Source organism: Acipenser ruthenus, chromosome 41 (assembly GCF_902713425.1).
Source record: "Acipenser ruthenus chromosome 41, fAciRut3.2 maternal haplotype, whole genome shotgun sequence".
NCBI lineage: Eukaryota > Metazoa > Chordata > Actinopteri > Acipenseriformes > Acipenseridae > Acipenser > Acipenser ruthenus.
In genome coordinates, this window is record NC_081229.1 from 1290957 (window position 1) to 1305345 (window position 14389).

General features: G+C 44.7%; 2 protein-coding genes across 2 annotated transcripts in view; one reads left to right on the plus strand and one right to left on the minus strand.

Moving 5' to 3' along the window:
- The window catches only part of LOC117434096 (uncharacterized), a 19736-nt gene extending 16162 nt beyond the window's left edge, over positions 1-3574 (plus strand). Inside the window, exons 8-12 of the mRNA XM_059010609.1 lie at positions 1086-1130; positions 2155-2305; positions 2480-2730; positions 2840-2976; positions 3179-3574. Coding sequence (XP_058866592.1) covers positions 1086-1130; positions 2155-2305; positions 2480-2730; positions 2840-2976; positions 3179-3328 — 734 coding nt within the window. The 3' untranslated portion in view covers positions 3329-3574. The remainder of the gene's footprint in view (positions 1-1085; positions 1131-2154; positions 2306-2479; positions 2731-2839; positions 2977-3178) is intronic.
- Positions 3575-4796: 1222 nt separating this feature from the next.
- Positions 4797-7974, minus strand: LOC117964972 (large ribosomal subunit protein bL17m-like). Its single transcript, XM_059011265.1, has 3 exons — positions 7301-7974; positions 6002-6070; positions 4797-5143 (listed from the first exon to the last, which is right to left on the minus strand). The coding sequence occupies exons 1-3, from the start codon at positions 7472-7474 to the stop codon at positions 4886-4888; spliced, it is 501 nt and encodes a 166-aa protein (XP_058867248.1). The 5' UTR covers positions 7475-7974; the 3' UTR covers positions 4797-4885.
- Positions 7975-14389: the final 6415 nt, after the last annotated feature.

Genomic DNA, 14389 nt, shown 5'->3' on the forward strand with positions numbered 1-14389 from the left:
ACTGAGGTCTCTGAATGATCAATTCCAGTCTGGAATTAGGAATCGCTTTTGGGAGTGGAATTGGAACTGACAAAGGGTAATGGAGCCTGACTGTGTCTGCATGTCCGGTATATTCAAGACGGCTTTGAACGCATATAGACCATGCTGGAAATATACGCGTCCTGGTGAATTTCCACAAGTGCAACAAAACAAACGACAGGTGATGTTTCACACGACAGCTGTTGCGTAACTGCGCGGCTGTGACCTTCACAACACCGACCTGCTTTCCATTCACCGGGAGAATGCCGGATTCAACACCCGCTCAGAGCATTGCGAAACCGCCATCTGTCCCGCCGTCTGCTCGCTTCACACACGGCTGGAGAACGACTTTTATAAATCAATTATTCAAATTTGTATGTGCCATTACCTTTATCTTTATACACCTCCATATATATATATCAATCAATCAATCAATACCTAATATATATATATATATATATATATATATATATATATATATATATATATATATATATATATATATATATATATATATATATATAATTTGTATTTATCTTTATGTATTCATCTTCAAGTGTGTGTGGAATTCACTGCGCGAATTCTCTTCAAAGTTTCCCAGGGTGTCCTGTATGGATTATAGACGCCTCATCCTGCAGTCTAACGGGAGATACAATCCCATCACATTGTCACTGAATTCAGCTCCAGTGTATTCTTTGCTATCCTAATATGACTACAATATCGAAAATCAACCCCATGAACACCTCAAAACTAATCTGAAACCTCCTAAACTTAGTTTATATGTATATATATTATTTTGATTCCTCTTTATATGTTATCTCTATATAACAAACCTGTTCAAAACACAAACTTTCTCTGCATTCCAATCTATTTTTGTCATTCCCTCACTGATAATCAATGGCTTTATCGCTCTTGGACGCGCGCTATCGGTTTGAGAGGAGTTAATAATTACCGCGCCGTGTGTTTCCAGTGACGGGACTCTCTCTGCGCGGCTCCCCCTCAGTGCAGCCCCCGCTCCTATAAATGCCCCGGGCCGGCCAGCTACCCTCACACAGCACCGTGACAAGCAACGATGAGGTCTCTGGTCTTTCTTCTCCTGTTGGGCGCTGCAGGTGAGCATGACCGCTAAAGACAGAAGCGAGCAGGAAGCGCGTCCTTTAGCAAAGCAGGCTGACGAACCATCCCGGGTTTTAATGAGACTGAACCTGCGCTAGTTAGTTACCGAGATGCACCTCGGCTAAATAAGCAACTTTCACTGCCTGGGATAAAGAGAGAGGCCAGCGCGCAGCTACTGCTGAAGAAAACCCGAGGGGTGGGGAATACAGAGGGAGCATAGCAGTGTGTGTGCGTGTGTGTGTGTGCGTGTGTGTGCGTGCGTGCGTGTGTGTGCGTGCGTGTGTGCGTGTGTGTGTGTGTGTGCGTGTGTATTCAATGTGCTGACAGAATTTGAGAAAATATCCTCACAAAGATAGTAACTCCTGAAAAAACCCACTTTGTAAAACACCTTTTTAAGAACTAAATACGCCTTCAAAAAAAAAAAAGTGCCAAAATATTTAGTCTGTTGTCAACTTTCACCCTGTATGGAGTTTTGTCTGACTGGAGTTAGAAATAGTAAAAAATAATATATAGTGAGAGTCAATGAGAAGACCCTAGAAATATAGGAATGCAACGTGTGTGTGCGTGTGTGTGTGTGCGTGTGTGCGTGCGTGCGTGTGTGTGTGTATCATAGCTAAATATATGCATATTTACACGGCTTGAATCTGGCCATCATGATATTTTAGACTTTCTCAAAATTATTTTTTTTTAAGAAGAAACAACTGCTCAATTCCTCGTGCAACTTTTAAGGGGTCAAAATGAATAATTAGCTCATAGTTATTCAAAAAAAAAAAAAAAAAACAGTTTCAAATTATTGACCGATTTTCCTGAACCGCACCACTCGTGCCTCGGTCCTGTGTTTAAAAGTGACCCCGCGCTCGAGTGAATGGTTTCAGCACCTCGGGGTTGCGGACAGCGCCTGGCTGTGACTGGCTTGCGCTGCGAGTTCTAGAGTCACCCCGACATCAATCACGCCTGCAGCCACGGCGCTGCTGAAACGCTGCGTGACCTCACGCTGACTCCCTCCCTCCCTCTCTACAGCGGCTATCGACGATGACAAGATCGTCGGCGGGTACGAGTGCCAGCCTCACTCCCAGCCCTGGCAGGTGTCTCTGAACGCCGGCTATCACTTCTGCGGCGGGTCCCTCATCAACGACGAGTGGGTGGTGTCTGCCGCTCACTGCTACAAGTCGTAAGTGCGGCTCGGAACGAGGCTGGCGGGTGGTTAAGTATAGTAAACTGGCAGCTTTTAGGACTGCCCCCTGGCTGCATTATGTAGAGTTACACTTCCAGGGCTTCCCCTGCAGTATTGGTTATTATGATGATGATGATGATGATGATGATGTGTTTATCTCTCCCCCGATAGACGCATCGAGGTGCGCCTGGGCGAGCACCACATCAAGGTTAGCGAGGGCACCGAGGAGTTCATCAGCTCCGCTAAAGTGATCCGGCACCCGCGCTACAACGCCTACAACATCGACAATGACATCATGCTCATCAAGCTCTCCCGCCCCGCCCTGCTCAGCGAGAACGTGCAGCCCGTTGCCTTGCCAACCAGCTGCCCCCCCGCCGGCACCATGTGTAGAGTGAGCGGATGGGGCAACACCATGAACGCCAGTGAGCACCCCCACCCACCCCCCCTCATTATTATTATTATTATTATTATTATTATTATTATTATTGTTGCTGTTGTTGCTATTGTTAATATTATTATTATTATTCTCAGATGATAACCGTGACCTCCTGCAGTGTCTGGAGATCCCGATCCTGTCCGAGCAGGACTGTGAGAACTCCTACCCCGGCATGATCACTCCCAACATGTTCTGCGCGGGATACCTGGAGGGGGGCAAGGACTCCTGCCAGGTACAGACCATACACTGAGACACCATCAATACATTGATCAATACACTGATCAATACACTGAGACACCATCAATACACTGATCAATACACTGATCAATACACTGAGACCCCATCAATACCCCGTCAGTACCCTGAGCCCCCCTCAGTACCCCCTCAGTACCCTGAGCCCCCCTCAGTACTCTGCGCCCCTCCTCTCTCTCCAGGGTGACTCCGGAGGCCCCGTCGTGTGTAACGGCGTGCTGCAGGGCGTCGTGTCCTGGGGGTACGGCTGCGCTGAGAGGAACCACCCCGGTGTCTACACCAAGGTGTGCAACTTCAGTGACTGGATCCAGAGCACCGTCGCCAGCAACTGAGCCCTCGAACCCCAAGCCGGACAGCCTGCCTGCCTGCCTGCCTGAGCCGGACAGACTGCCTGCCTGCCTCAGCGCTACCGCACCCGACTGACTTCAGCAGCCGTCAGACTCATTCTGTACCCCATCATGCATCACTGCAATACCATCGCAGCAATACACATTGCAGATACATCTGTCTGGGTTAGAGATTGCGTTTTGCAGCTGTCAAATTCATGCTGCGCAACAAATAAAAGATTTTGAATGAAATGATTCTTGTCCATTGTATTATTATTATTACAGAATAATGTATTTGATATTAAAATGACTCGTTTTGAATTTGGTTCAATTTCCCCCTCCTCCAAACACACCGTGCAGGTTTAACAGAGAGAGGGATGAATAGAAGTCAGTACAAAACCTTTTTTTTTTTAACACAGAGGATTATAACTGCATGGAATGCACTAGCAGGTGAAGAAGTCACATCTAAAACACACTGACCTTTCAAACCCAATTGGACTCTGTCCTGTTGAATCAGACGCGTCCAGCCGGGCGCTGGGCAGGGTCGAGTCTCGATGGGCTTCACGGTCTCTTCTCATTCCCACACTCTGCATGCATTCTGCACTCTGGAGAGCGCAGAGAATTCAAACCCTCAAGCAGCTCTCTATCCACGGAGAACCAGGATCCCACAGGATACCCGCCAATCAATCACCAGAAACACTTCATGAAGAAGAGAAGCCAGCGACGAACCCAAAACTCACCGTTTTAATAATCAGCTGCAGGCATATTGAATTAAATACTCCACGTCCAATTGCAATGTGATGTTTAATACAGCACCAAAATCAACCACTGCTTGGATCAGAAGAATTTCAATTGTTTTATTGGAATAAAGTCATGTGACAATTCAACGTTTTGGGTTCCGCTGTTTTCAGAGAGCGGCTCAGTAGAAATGGCCAGACTGTTTGGCTTTCTAGATCTATAGACAGAACCACGTGTATAGTGTATACTGTGGTGTGTATATATATATATATGAAAACATCTCTCTATTTCCAGTCCTCGCAGTGCTCCCAATACAGCTCTGGCCAAAAGTTTTGCATCCCCCTCTATAGAGAAGGAACTCATTTTACTTCATCAAGTCGAATGAAAGCTGCTGGAATAAGGTCACGTTAACAGACTGAATTGCACAGCAAAGTTTTTGAGTTTTCCACATACTTGACAAATTGAAAAATGCGTCATTTCAAAATCTAAACACGAAATACTACTGTACTGCTATTATGACTTTGTGACAGTCAGGTTTATTAGTTTTTTTAAAAATGGTGTCTCCATTATAAAATTCTAGGCGATGCTGAACCTCTCTCCGTTGCTCTACAGTGTCAATACGGTACGTGTCCCCTAGGGCTCCGTCAGTTTAATCATATTTACTTCCAGTACTTCAATGTGTCGATTGACTTCATTTTACATCTGTAGAACCACAAAACACACACACACAACACCGAAGCATTTGCCTTATTTATTAATTGTTGGGTTTATTTCCAGTCTCTCTCTCTCAGTAGCGTGTGAGGTGCAGAAGTCTGCTCCTGGGGCTCAGTCTCCCCCAGCAGCCCTGCTCCACGTCACCTCCTCGCGGTAGCCTCGGAGCAGCTGGTTGAGCAGCGAGCCGTCGCTGTCGGGCTGTCGGGTCACCAGCGGAGGGAAGGGATTGCCCCGCAGCTCCAGCACGGCCATCTTGGCCCGGTCCAGCGAGTCTCGGTTTGGAATCTGGTAGAGCCGCGTGTATCCGCGCTGCTCGGACCCCAGCCGCGGGACCAGAACCTTGAAGAGTTTGTGTACGAGGTCCTTCTCCTGGACGAGGGAAAAACACGAGACTCTCAGCGCAAAATAACAATAATAATAATAATAATACTACTACTACAAACAAGAGGTTATGAAACTGATTTTAAAGCCTAGGTCAGCGCTCCTTTAAAGGGAGGGGCCGGTGATCATGTTAATAAAGCTAATAACAGGTGAGAGAATAGATTTTAAAGATGGTCAGCGCTCCTTTAAAGGGAGGGGCCGGTGATCATGTTAATAAAGCTAATAAGAGGTGAGAGAATGGATTTTAAAGATGGTCAGCGCTCCTTTAAAGGGAGGGGCCGGTGATCATGTTAATAAAGCTAATAAGAGGTGAGAGAATGGATTTTAAAGATGGTCAGCGCTCCTTTAAAGGGAGGAGCCGGTGATCATGTTAATAAAGCTAATAACAGGTGAGAGAATGGATTTTAAAGATGGTCAGTGCTCCTTTAAAGGGAGGGGCCGGTGATCATGTTAATAAAGCTAATAACAGGTGAGAGAATGGATTTTAAAGATGGTCAGCGCTCCTTTAAAGGGAGGGGCCAGTGACCATGTTAATAAAGCTAATAAGAGGCAAGAGAATGGATTTTAAAGATGGTCAGCGCTCTTTTAAAGGGAGGGGCCGGTGATCATGTTAATAAAGCTAATAAGAGGTGAGAGAATGGGTTTGAAAGCCTTGGTTTTCTTAATACAGTGCAATCTTAAACACTAAAACATATTACAGGAAAACACAGTACCTGTGAATATGGAAATGAGTGGCCGCGGCGCTGCAATTGCTTCACCACTCCGAGTTCACAGTGCGTTTCTCCTGCGCCTCGCTGCTTAGTTGTATATATTTGCGTGTGTGTGAGGTTAGACGCTGAAACTTACTGTGAGCCAGAAGCTGACCATCTTCATCACCTTCTCGTCCGTGTCGCCTTTCTTCGCGTAGTCGATCAGCTGGAATTAAAAACAAAAACGCACCGTCACTGGAGGTCAGGGAGAACTACACAGATTTATTTTGCAATGTTTCAAGTTCATATATCCAGAACTGTGAAAGCATTGTGAAGCACAGAGAGGTCTGGTAAAGCATAGGGAAGCATTGTGAAGCACAGAGAGGTCTGGTAAAGCATAGGGAAGCATTGTACAGCACAGAGAGGTCTGGTAAAGCATAGGGAAGCATTGTAAAGCACAGAGAGGTCTGGTAAAGCATAGGGAAGCATTGTAAAGCACAGAGAGGTGTGGTACAGCATAGGCAAGCATTGTAAAGCTCAGAGAGATCTGGTAAAGCATAGGGAAGCATTGTAAAGCACAGAGAGGTGTGGTAAAGCATAGGGAAGCATTGTAAAGCACAGAGAGGTCTGGTAAAGCATAGGGAAGCATTGTAAAGCACAGAGAGGTCTGGTAAAGCATAGGGAAGCATTGTAAAGCACAGAGAGGTGTGGTACAGCATAGGGAAGCATTGTAAAGCTCAGAGAGGTCTGGTAAAGCATAGGGAAGCATTGTAAAGCACAGAGAGGTCTGGTAAAGCATAGGGAAGCATTGTAAAGCACAGAGAGATCTGGTAAAGCATAGGGAAGCATTGTAAAGCACAGAGAGGTGTGGTAAAGCATAGGGAAGCATTGTAAAGCACAGAGAGGTCTGGTAAAGCATAGGGAAGCATTGTAAAGCACAGAGAGGTCTGGTAAAGCATAGGGAAGCATTGTAAAGCACAGAGAGATCTGGTAAAGCATAGGGAAGCATTGTAAAGCACAGAGAGGTGTGGTAAAGCATAGGGAAGCATTGTAAAGCACAGAGAGGTCTGGTAAAGCATAGGGAAGCATTGTAAAGCACAGAGAGGTCTGGTAAAGCATAGGGAAGCATTGTAAAGCACAGAGAGGTCTGGTAAAGCATAGGGAAGCATTGTAAAGCACAGAGAGGTCTGGTAAAGCATAGGGAAGCATTGTAAAGCACAGAGAGGTCTGGTAAAGCACAGGGAAGCATTGTAAAGCACAGAGAGGTCTGGTAAAGCACAGGGAAGCATTGTAAAGCACAGAGAGGTCTGGTAAAGCACAGGGAAGCATTGTAAAGCACAGAGAGGTCTGGTAAAGCATAGGGAAGCATTGTAAAGGACAGAGAGGTCTGGTAAAGCATAGGGAAGCATTGTAAAGCACAGAAAGGTCTGGTAAAGGATATTGACATGTCGCTCACCTTTTCGGCGTATATCCGAACTTCATCGGCTCGGGCCCACGTCGTCTCAATCCGTTCGTGTCTGACCAGCCCGGTTAAAATGTTCCGAAGCATATTGATCCGAGACTCCGGACCGAGACCCATCCTCCGCCCATACCGGCCATGAGCGATCAGAACCGGGAGAGTGAGCCGCATCGCGCCGGGGACGAAAGAACGAGTGAAACTACTCGAAATAAAACTAAACTGAGCTCAAAGGAAGCGGACAGAGCACCTGCGATGCGGTTAAGGGTTCTGTAATTTGTAACGTGTCTATTTATTTTGTACGGTTGCTTTCACTCAAGGAAAGGTCAGCCTTGCAAACCAACACGCCTGTTCTACATCGCAGCCATGTTGTGCACCGCTTTCAACTGTGTCCGTCAGGAAACCAAATGTTGTTGAGGGTGCAAGAGTTCCGCTGTCGTTACTTCTTATAAAGAAACTCTGTGGAGGTCTGACTGTACACGCGTGTAAGTACGCACGTGTTTTCTACGAGGGGACGCGTTTTTTTTAAAAAAAAAAAAAAACTTTGAAGATACTGTGCATTTTTAATACTCTCATAAAAATAAAACCGCGTTTCATCCGCCTGCTCGCAAGAGCAATAGTGCAGTCCAAGCGCGACACCTTGTGGTACTTCAGAGGACTGCATGTGGGTTTTTTAAAAAATTATTTTTATTAATAGCACACAATCACGTTAATAATGATTCACGTATTAAAAATCATTAAACCTATATATATATATATATAATGCTTAGTTATTTGACTGATAACATTGTATCCATTATGTCGATTTATATATATACAAGATGCATCATTTTCTTAATCAGAAAAATAAATGTGTATAAACGGCACCTATTGTTAGTCTATAGAGTTGTGTTGTGTATATACAGCACCTATTGTTAGTGTATATAGCTGTGTTGTGTATATACAGCACCTATTGTTAGTCTATAGAGCTGTGTTGTGTTGTGTATACACGGCACCTATTGTTAGTCTATAGAGTTGTGTTGTGTATACACGGCACCTATTGTTAGTCTATAGAGTTGTGTTGTGTATATACAGCACCTGTTGTTAGTCTATATAGCTGTGTTGTGTATATACAGCACCTATTGTTAGTCTATAGAGCTGTGTTGTGTTGTGTATACACGGCACCTATTGTTAGTCTATAGAGTTGTGTTGTGTATACACGGCACCTATTGTTAGTCTATAGAGTTGTGTTGTGTATATACAGCACCTGTTGTTAGTCTATATAGCTGTGTTGTGTATACACAGGCACCTATTGTTAGTCTATAGAGTTGTGTTGTGTATACACGGCACCTATTGTTAGTCTATAGAGTTGTGTTGTGTATACACGGCACCTGTTGTTAGTCTATAGAGTTGTGTTGTGTACACACGGCACCTATTGTTAGTCTATAGAGCTGTGTTGTGTATACACGGCACCTGTTGTTAGTCTATATAGCTGTGTTGTGTATACACAGGCACCTATTGTTAGTCTATAGAGCTGTGTTGTGTATACACGGCACCTATTGTTAGTCTATAGAGTTGTGTTGTGTATACACGGCACCTGTTGTTAGTCTATAGAGTTGTGTTGTGTATACACAGGCACCTATTGTTAGTCTATAGAGTTGTGTTGTGTATACACGGCACCTATTGTTAGTCTATAGAGTTGTGTTGTGTATACACGGCACCTGTTAGTCTATAGAGTTGTGTTGTGTACACACGGCACCTATTGTTAGTCTATAGAGCTGTGTTGTGTATACACGGCACCTGTTGTTAGTCTATAGAGTTGTGTTGTGTATACACGGCACCTGTTGTTAGTCTATAGAGTTGTGTTGTGTATACACGGCACCTATTGTTAGTCTATAGAGTTGTGTTGTGTATATACAGCACCTATTGTTAGTCTATATAGCTGTGTTGTGTATACACGGCACCTGTCCGCACGTTATGCTTTGTTTGTAAATGTAGTTCCAGTTCAGAGGGCACGTTCTGCAGTAATAAGGAATTGCCACCCCCAAGAAAAAACACATTTAATAATTATGATAAAACCGTTACGTTATCATAACCGTGGGACCCTGAAACAGAGATGTAATAAGTGCCGTGGCGGTATTTACCTCCTCGTACAGAGCCCGAAACCTCAGGGAGCTCACGGTACACATTACACCTGGACAGGGAACCAAGGCACACAGCGTGGACATCGCTGATGTAAAATAAATACAGAATCATCACCAAAGCACACACACAACACACAGAGAAGTATCGTCCAGTGAACTTTAATGAGAATACCACTCAATTATTTCAAACACATCTGCTCGTTTTACACTCTCTGCACGCCTCCCCTTCTCCAGTCTAATTTCAAAAGGGAGGGCAACGCCACCGGAAACACACAAAATAAACACAATTCACTGGAGTTTCATCAACTTAAGAGGGTTTTTTTTTTTAGGGAAGGGAAGGGGGGGGGGGGGGGTAAAACATAACTTTTTAGGATTTTATTCAGAAATATTATTTTTTTTTTGTTTTTTGAAAATACCAAATTAGTTTCTGTTTTTAAAGAAATTAATCTAAAAACGTAGTCTTTTATAGTGTCTGATGGTCAGATTCAGACTAGCTTTTCTGTAGATTTTTAAAAAAAAAATAAAAATAGTAAATTACAAAAAAAAACACAACTCTAGACCTTTGTAACAGCGTCCAAGGATATAAACACAAGCAGTTTTCAAAATTATTATTATTATTATTATTACTAAATGTATTTGGAATTGAGGAACAGGAGTATCGGCCCACGTCGTCTCCACTTGTGTACCGTTCGAACATGCTTACTCATGTTTATAACCACCCCACGCTGAAAGGAGCTATAACCACGATACACATCTCCGAGAAAAGTTGTGTGCAAGACAAAAAACAAACAAAGAGGTTTTTGACATATTAGAAAATCTAATTTGATTTAAAATCCCACACAGCTTTTTGGACAGCACTGGTCGGACTGTGGATCACTCAATGGGTTTTTTTTTTTTTGCACACTGTGGTGGTTTCTCTGCAGTTTCAATATCCTTATGGTCAAGTGGTAATTTTAGGCCATTTATATTAAAAAAAAAAAAAAAAAAAAACGTTAGCCCCCCCCCCCCCCCCCCCCGTTACACATAAATAAGAGCTAAATGAACAGCTGGACTGATCTAGTCAAGGGCTGGTCCGATACTGGGGAGCAACGGACACAGAAACTGGGCCAAACGAGCCCCCCCCCCCCCCCCCCAAGACCCAGGAAATCAAGTCTTTATCCACAACCCCCCCCCCCCACCCATTACACCCCCCCTCATCCCTCCCCCCACCCATTACACCCCCCCCCCCTCATCCCTCCCACACCCATTACACCCACCCACATACCCAATACCCGCTGGACAGACACAGGTCGCTCACATCCTGCCACGCACAACTCAAAATGGTTTCAATCATTTTTACCCTGAGCAAGTCACTTCACCTCCTTGTGCTCCGTCCTTCGCATGAGACGCAAAACAAACGAGCTCCTATTGGAAGTGACTGCAGCAGCAGCAGCAGCAGTTGTTGATGATGCAGAGTTCACCCCCGTCTGTGGAAGTCGCTTTGGAGAAAAGCGTCCGCTGAACGACTGCGTTAACAATTATTAGATTAAGCTTGTGGGTGATAAATTTAAAAAATAAAGGCAGAGTGAGCAAACTGGGTCCAGCCAACGATATCTTACGATTTTTCAGAAATTCACTGAAAGAACAAAACACACACACTGGATTCACAGCAGAGCTGAGAGACGCATCAAATCAGATTGAGCAGCGACACCCCAACATCTACACTCCATTACCAGCCACTGCACACAGCCCCAGTGTGTGTGGGTCTTTCAGGGTACGACAATTCCATTTTTGTACTAATATATATATATATATATATATATATATATATATATATATATATATAGTGTCCTTTTAACTTTTAAATTCCCCTGCTATTTATTTAATTTATATATATATATATAAATTTCTTTTTTTGTTGAAGAGACAGATCACAGGTAACCCCCGACTCTCTTCATAGTTGTTATTCTATATTAATTTTCAGAGCCTCGAGATTCATTCTCTTTGTGCAAACCGTACGTCTCACGTGATCCTGCAGGACGTACAGCTCACATTTTTCCTTTTTTGTGTGTGTGTTTGTTTGTTTTTACTGTTAATGCAGCCGTTTGATTCGACACACACACACACACACGTATAAGTTGACAGCCTCTTGCGTTTTGTTTTCACAGGAAATGGAAACTGACACACGTCAACCGTTTCCTGTAAAAACAAACTCAAGGATGTTTTGCTACATCTGAGTAAAGCCCGAATGCTTTCACTTCTCTGTAGCGGGGCCTATAGATACTGTAGCGTTCTGCACTGATCGATTAGGGCTGCCCGATCAATCAATCCCGGTCCTGGAGGGCTACTCCACTCCAGGTTTCACAGGAGACACGTGAACGAGTTCATGGTCCGGGTGGAGGTGTAATTGGTTCAGAACCGGGTTTAGGAACGCAGACCAGGAGGGGAACGGCCCACTTCAGAGACAACCCTGTAATAGATTAACAAGGAGGAAAGCTGCAAAATATTAAACCACTACCCCAAAAACCAACAGCACCTTAAATGGGCAAGCTTTTAAAAAAATATTCAATAAAAGCACTTCCAAAAAAAGGTACACGAAATTCTAGAAACCCCAAAAAGATGCTTCCTCATTTCTTTGCCCCAAGCCTCACAACTCTTCACTCTGCTCTTAGTGACTCCATGGATTCAGTAACAGCACTTGAGTGTGAGTGAGTGCTCACTCAAGTGTGTCCCAAACACAGACAGATACAGAGGCCAGCAGGGCTGAGAGCAGGGGTCTGCTCAGCCCTGGAAGCTGTACTGTACATTGAAATAAATATATATAAAAACAAATTTATAATCCAAAATAAGACTTGAGCACCTCTCTCTCTCGAAGCAGCACAGAGAAAATGCATTGAAACAAAATATATCATTCTATTAACGCCTTTGGAAAAGGTAACAAATCCACAACCAAGGAATTCTAGAAAGCCAGGGACCGATAAGAGGATTCATAATCTAGAAACCAGAGACCTTTATATTACAATATTGTTATTATTATTAATAAGAGGAAGCCGACCTCTGGAAAAGACAAGAGTTGTGATTTCAAAACAGGCTGTCGCTCTTTAAAAAGATTCAGCTTTTTTCCCTTACTGGTTTAAATTTTGCTGCTGTTGAATACAGGGGAACAAAATAAACAGGATCCCCCCCCCCCAGAGTGATGTCACACTCTTAGCTTTTGTTTTTATTAATTTAAGCTGCATAATTCTGCTGGTGCTACAATAGCTTTGTTTTTGTGGTCATTTCCCTCCCCCCCTGCAACACTTCACTAAAGCAGAAGTGCTTCCTTGTATTTTTTTTTGCATCAGATAGAGAGATATATAATTTTTTTAAATGCTGATGTATTTCCACACGCACGCTCATCTCGCCCCTCTCCTCCTCTTGCGAGCGCTGCGGGGAGCGGGGGTTGGGGTTAGTTTGTAAAAGTGCTTCAGAAAGGCCAGGGAGGAGCGTTTCATTGTTCAATAACCACGCAGTACAGCGATGGAAATCAAGACTCCTGTTGCACAGCAGAGTCACCCACTCCAGGTTTTACTACCAGCTTGATCAGCCCCCTAGTGTGTCTAGCTAACAAGCTCAGGTGTGTCTGATTAAATTAAATTAAACCAGGGATGGATCACGCTGCTATGGAACGGGAGTCTCGTCTCCAGCCCTGTCAGTGGCTCTCCCCTCATCAGCACTATACTACCCAACATTTAAGACAGCCGAATAACAGTATATATGTGAGAGAGAGAGAGAGAGAGAGAGAGAGAGAGAGAGAGGTCAGAGGTGGCGATGATCACGCAGTGCGATATCGGTCAATCTTTGCGCAGAGAAAGACAGATCGACAGAGTGAAAGAAACGCAATCATTGAGATTGGTTTGAACCAGCAAAGCAACGGCTGAATCTTTAAATGTGATGCAAAAAAATAATAAGTTTGTGCACAAGTTAACGACCTAGGGAGTCATTGCAAACTCGTTAACATGGCCTCTCTACTCTCTCTCGTTCTCTCTCTCTCTCCCTCCCTCCCCGCCCGCCCGCCCGCCTCTTAAAGCTGGGTCTAACAATCACAAAAATTTACATTTCACATTTACAGCTCTGCTCCAGGGCTTCTGGATCAATATACACGGCAACTAACAAGTTCAGAGGGGACTAGGAAAAGCAAAAAAAAATATATATATATTCTGAGCCATCACAACCTCATAACTGCCATCTAGGAATTTCTACAGCCAGACTACACGTTTTTTGTGTGTATGTATGACTTACACACACTTCATAGTCAGCATGTTATTTAATAGCTCGTAACACTGTCTTAAACTTGGTTAAAAAGCAAATACTGTTTTGCGATCCCAATGTTAAAGAATTCGTCTCGCTTCCCCTCTATGAGAGGGTAACGCGTTGACGACAGCCAGACTGCTCATGGAAATGCATCTCTATGTGAACCAAAAGCTAAAACACAAAGACAGCTCAACTCAGCAAGGTGCTTTTTCAAAGTCTATCCCGAGGAACTTAAAAAGCTGCAAACCAGCAGGAGCAGACGAGCACATTTTAAACCTCCCCCCTCCCTATCCCCCATCCATCCCTCCCCCCCCTCCTCCTCCCTATCCCCCATCCCCCATCCATCCCTCCCCTCCTCCCTCCCCCCCCATCCATCCCTCCCCCCCTCCTCCCTATCCCCATCCATCCATCCCTCCCTATCCCCTATCCATCCCTCCCTATCCCTCCCCCCCTCCCTATCCCTCCCTCCCCTCCTCCCTATCCCTACCCCTCCTCCCTCCCCCCTATCTATCCCTCCTCCCTATCCCTACCCCTCCTCCCTCCCCCCCTCCCTATCCCTCCGCCCTATCCCTCCCTACCCCTATCCCTCCCTACCCCTCCTCCCTCCCTATCCCTCCTCCCTATCCCCCATCCATCCCTCCCCCCTATCCCTCCCCCCCCCCCCCCCCTCCTCCTAACACACACGTTAGGAATG

What these genes read in the sequence shown, in the direction of transcription:
- LOC117964972 (XM_059011265.1), bottom strand. Translation starts at nt 7,474, where the DNA reads ATGCGGCTCACTCTCCCGGTTCTGATCGCTCATGGCCGGTATGGGCGG. An exon ending in TTCGGATATACGCCGAAAAG is followed by an intron (nt 6,071 to 7,300) that starts GTGAGCGACATG and finishes TTTTAATTCCAG; the next exon opens with CTGATCGACTACGCGAAGAA. An exon ending in TGGTCAGCTTCTGGCTCACA is followed by an intron (nt 5,144 to 6,001) that starts GTAAGTTTCAGC and finishes TCCCTCGTCCAG; the next exon opens with GAGAAGGACCTCGTACACAA.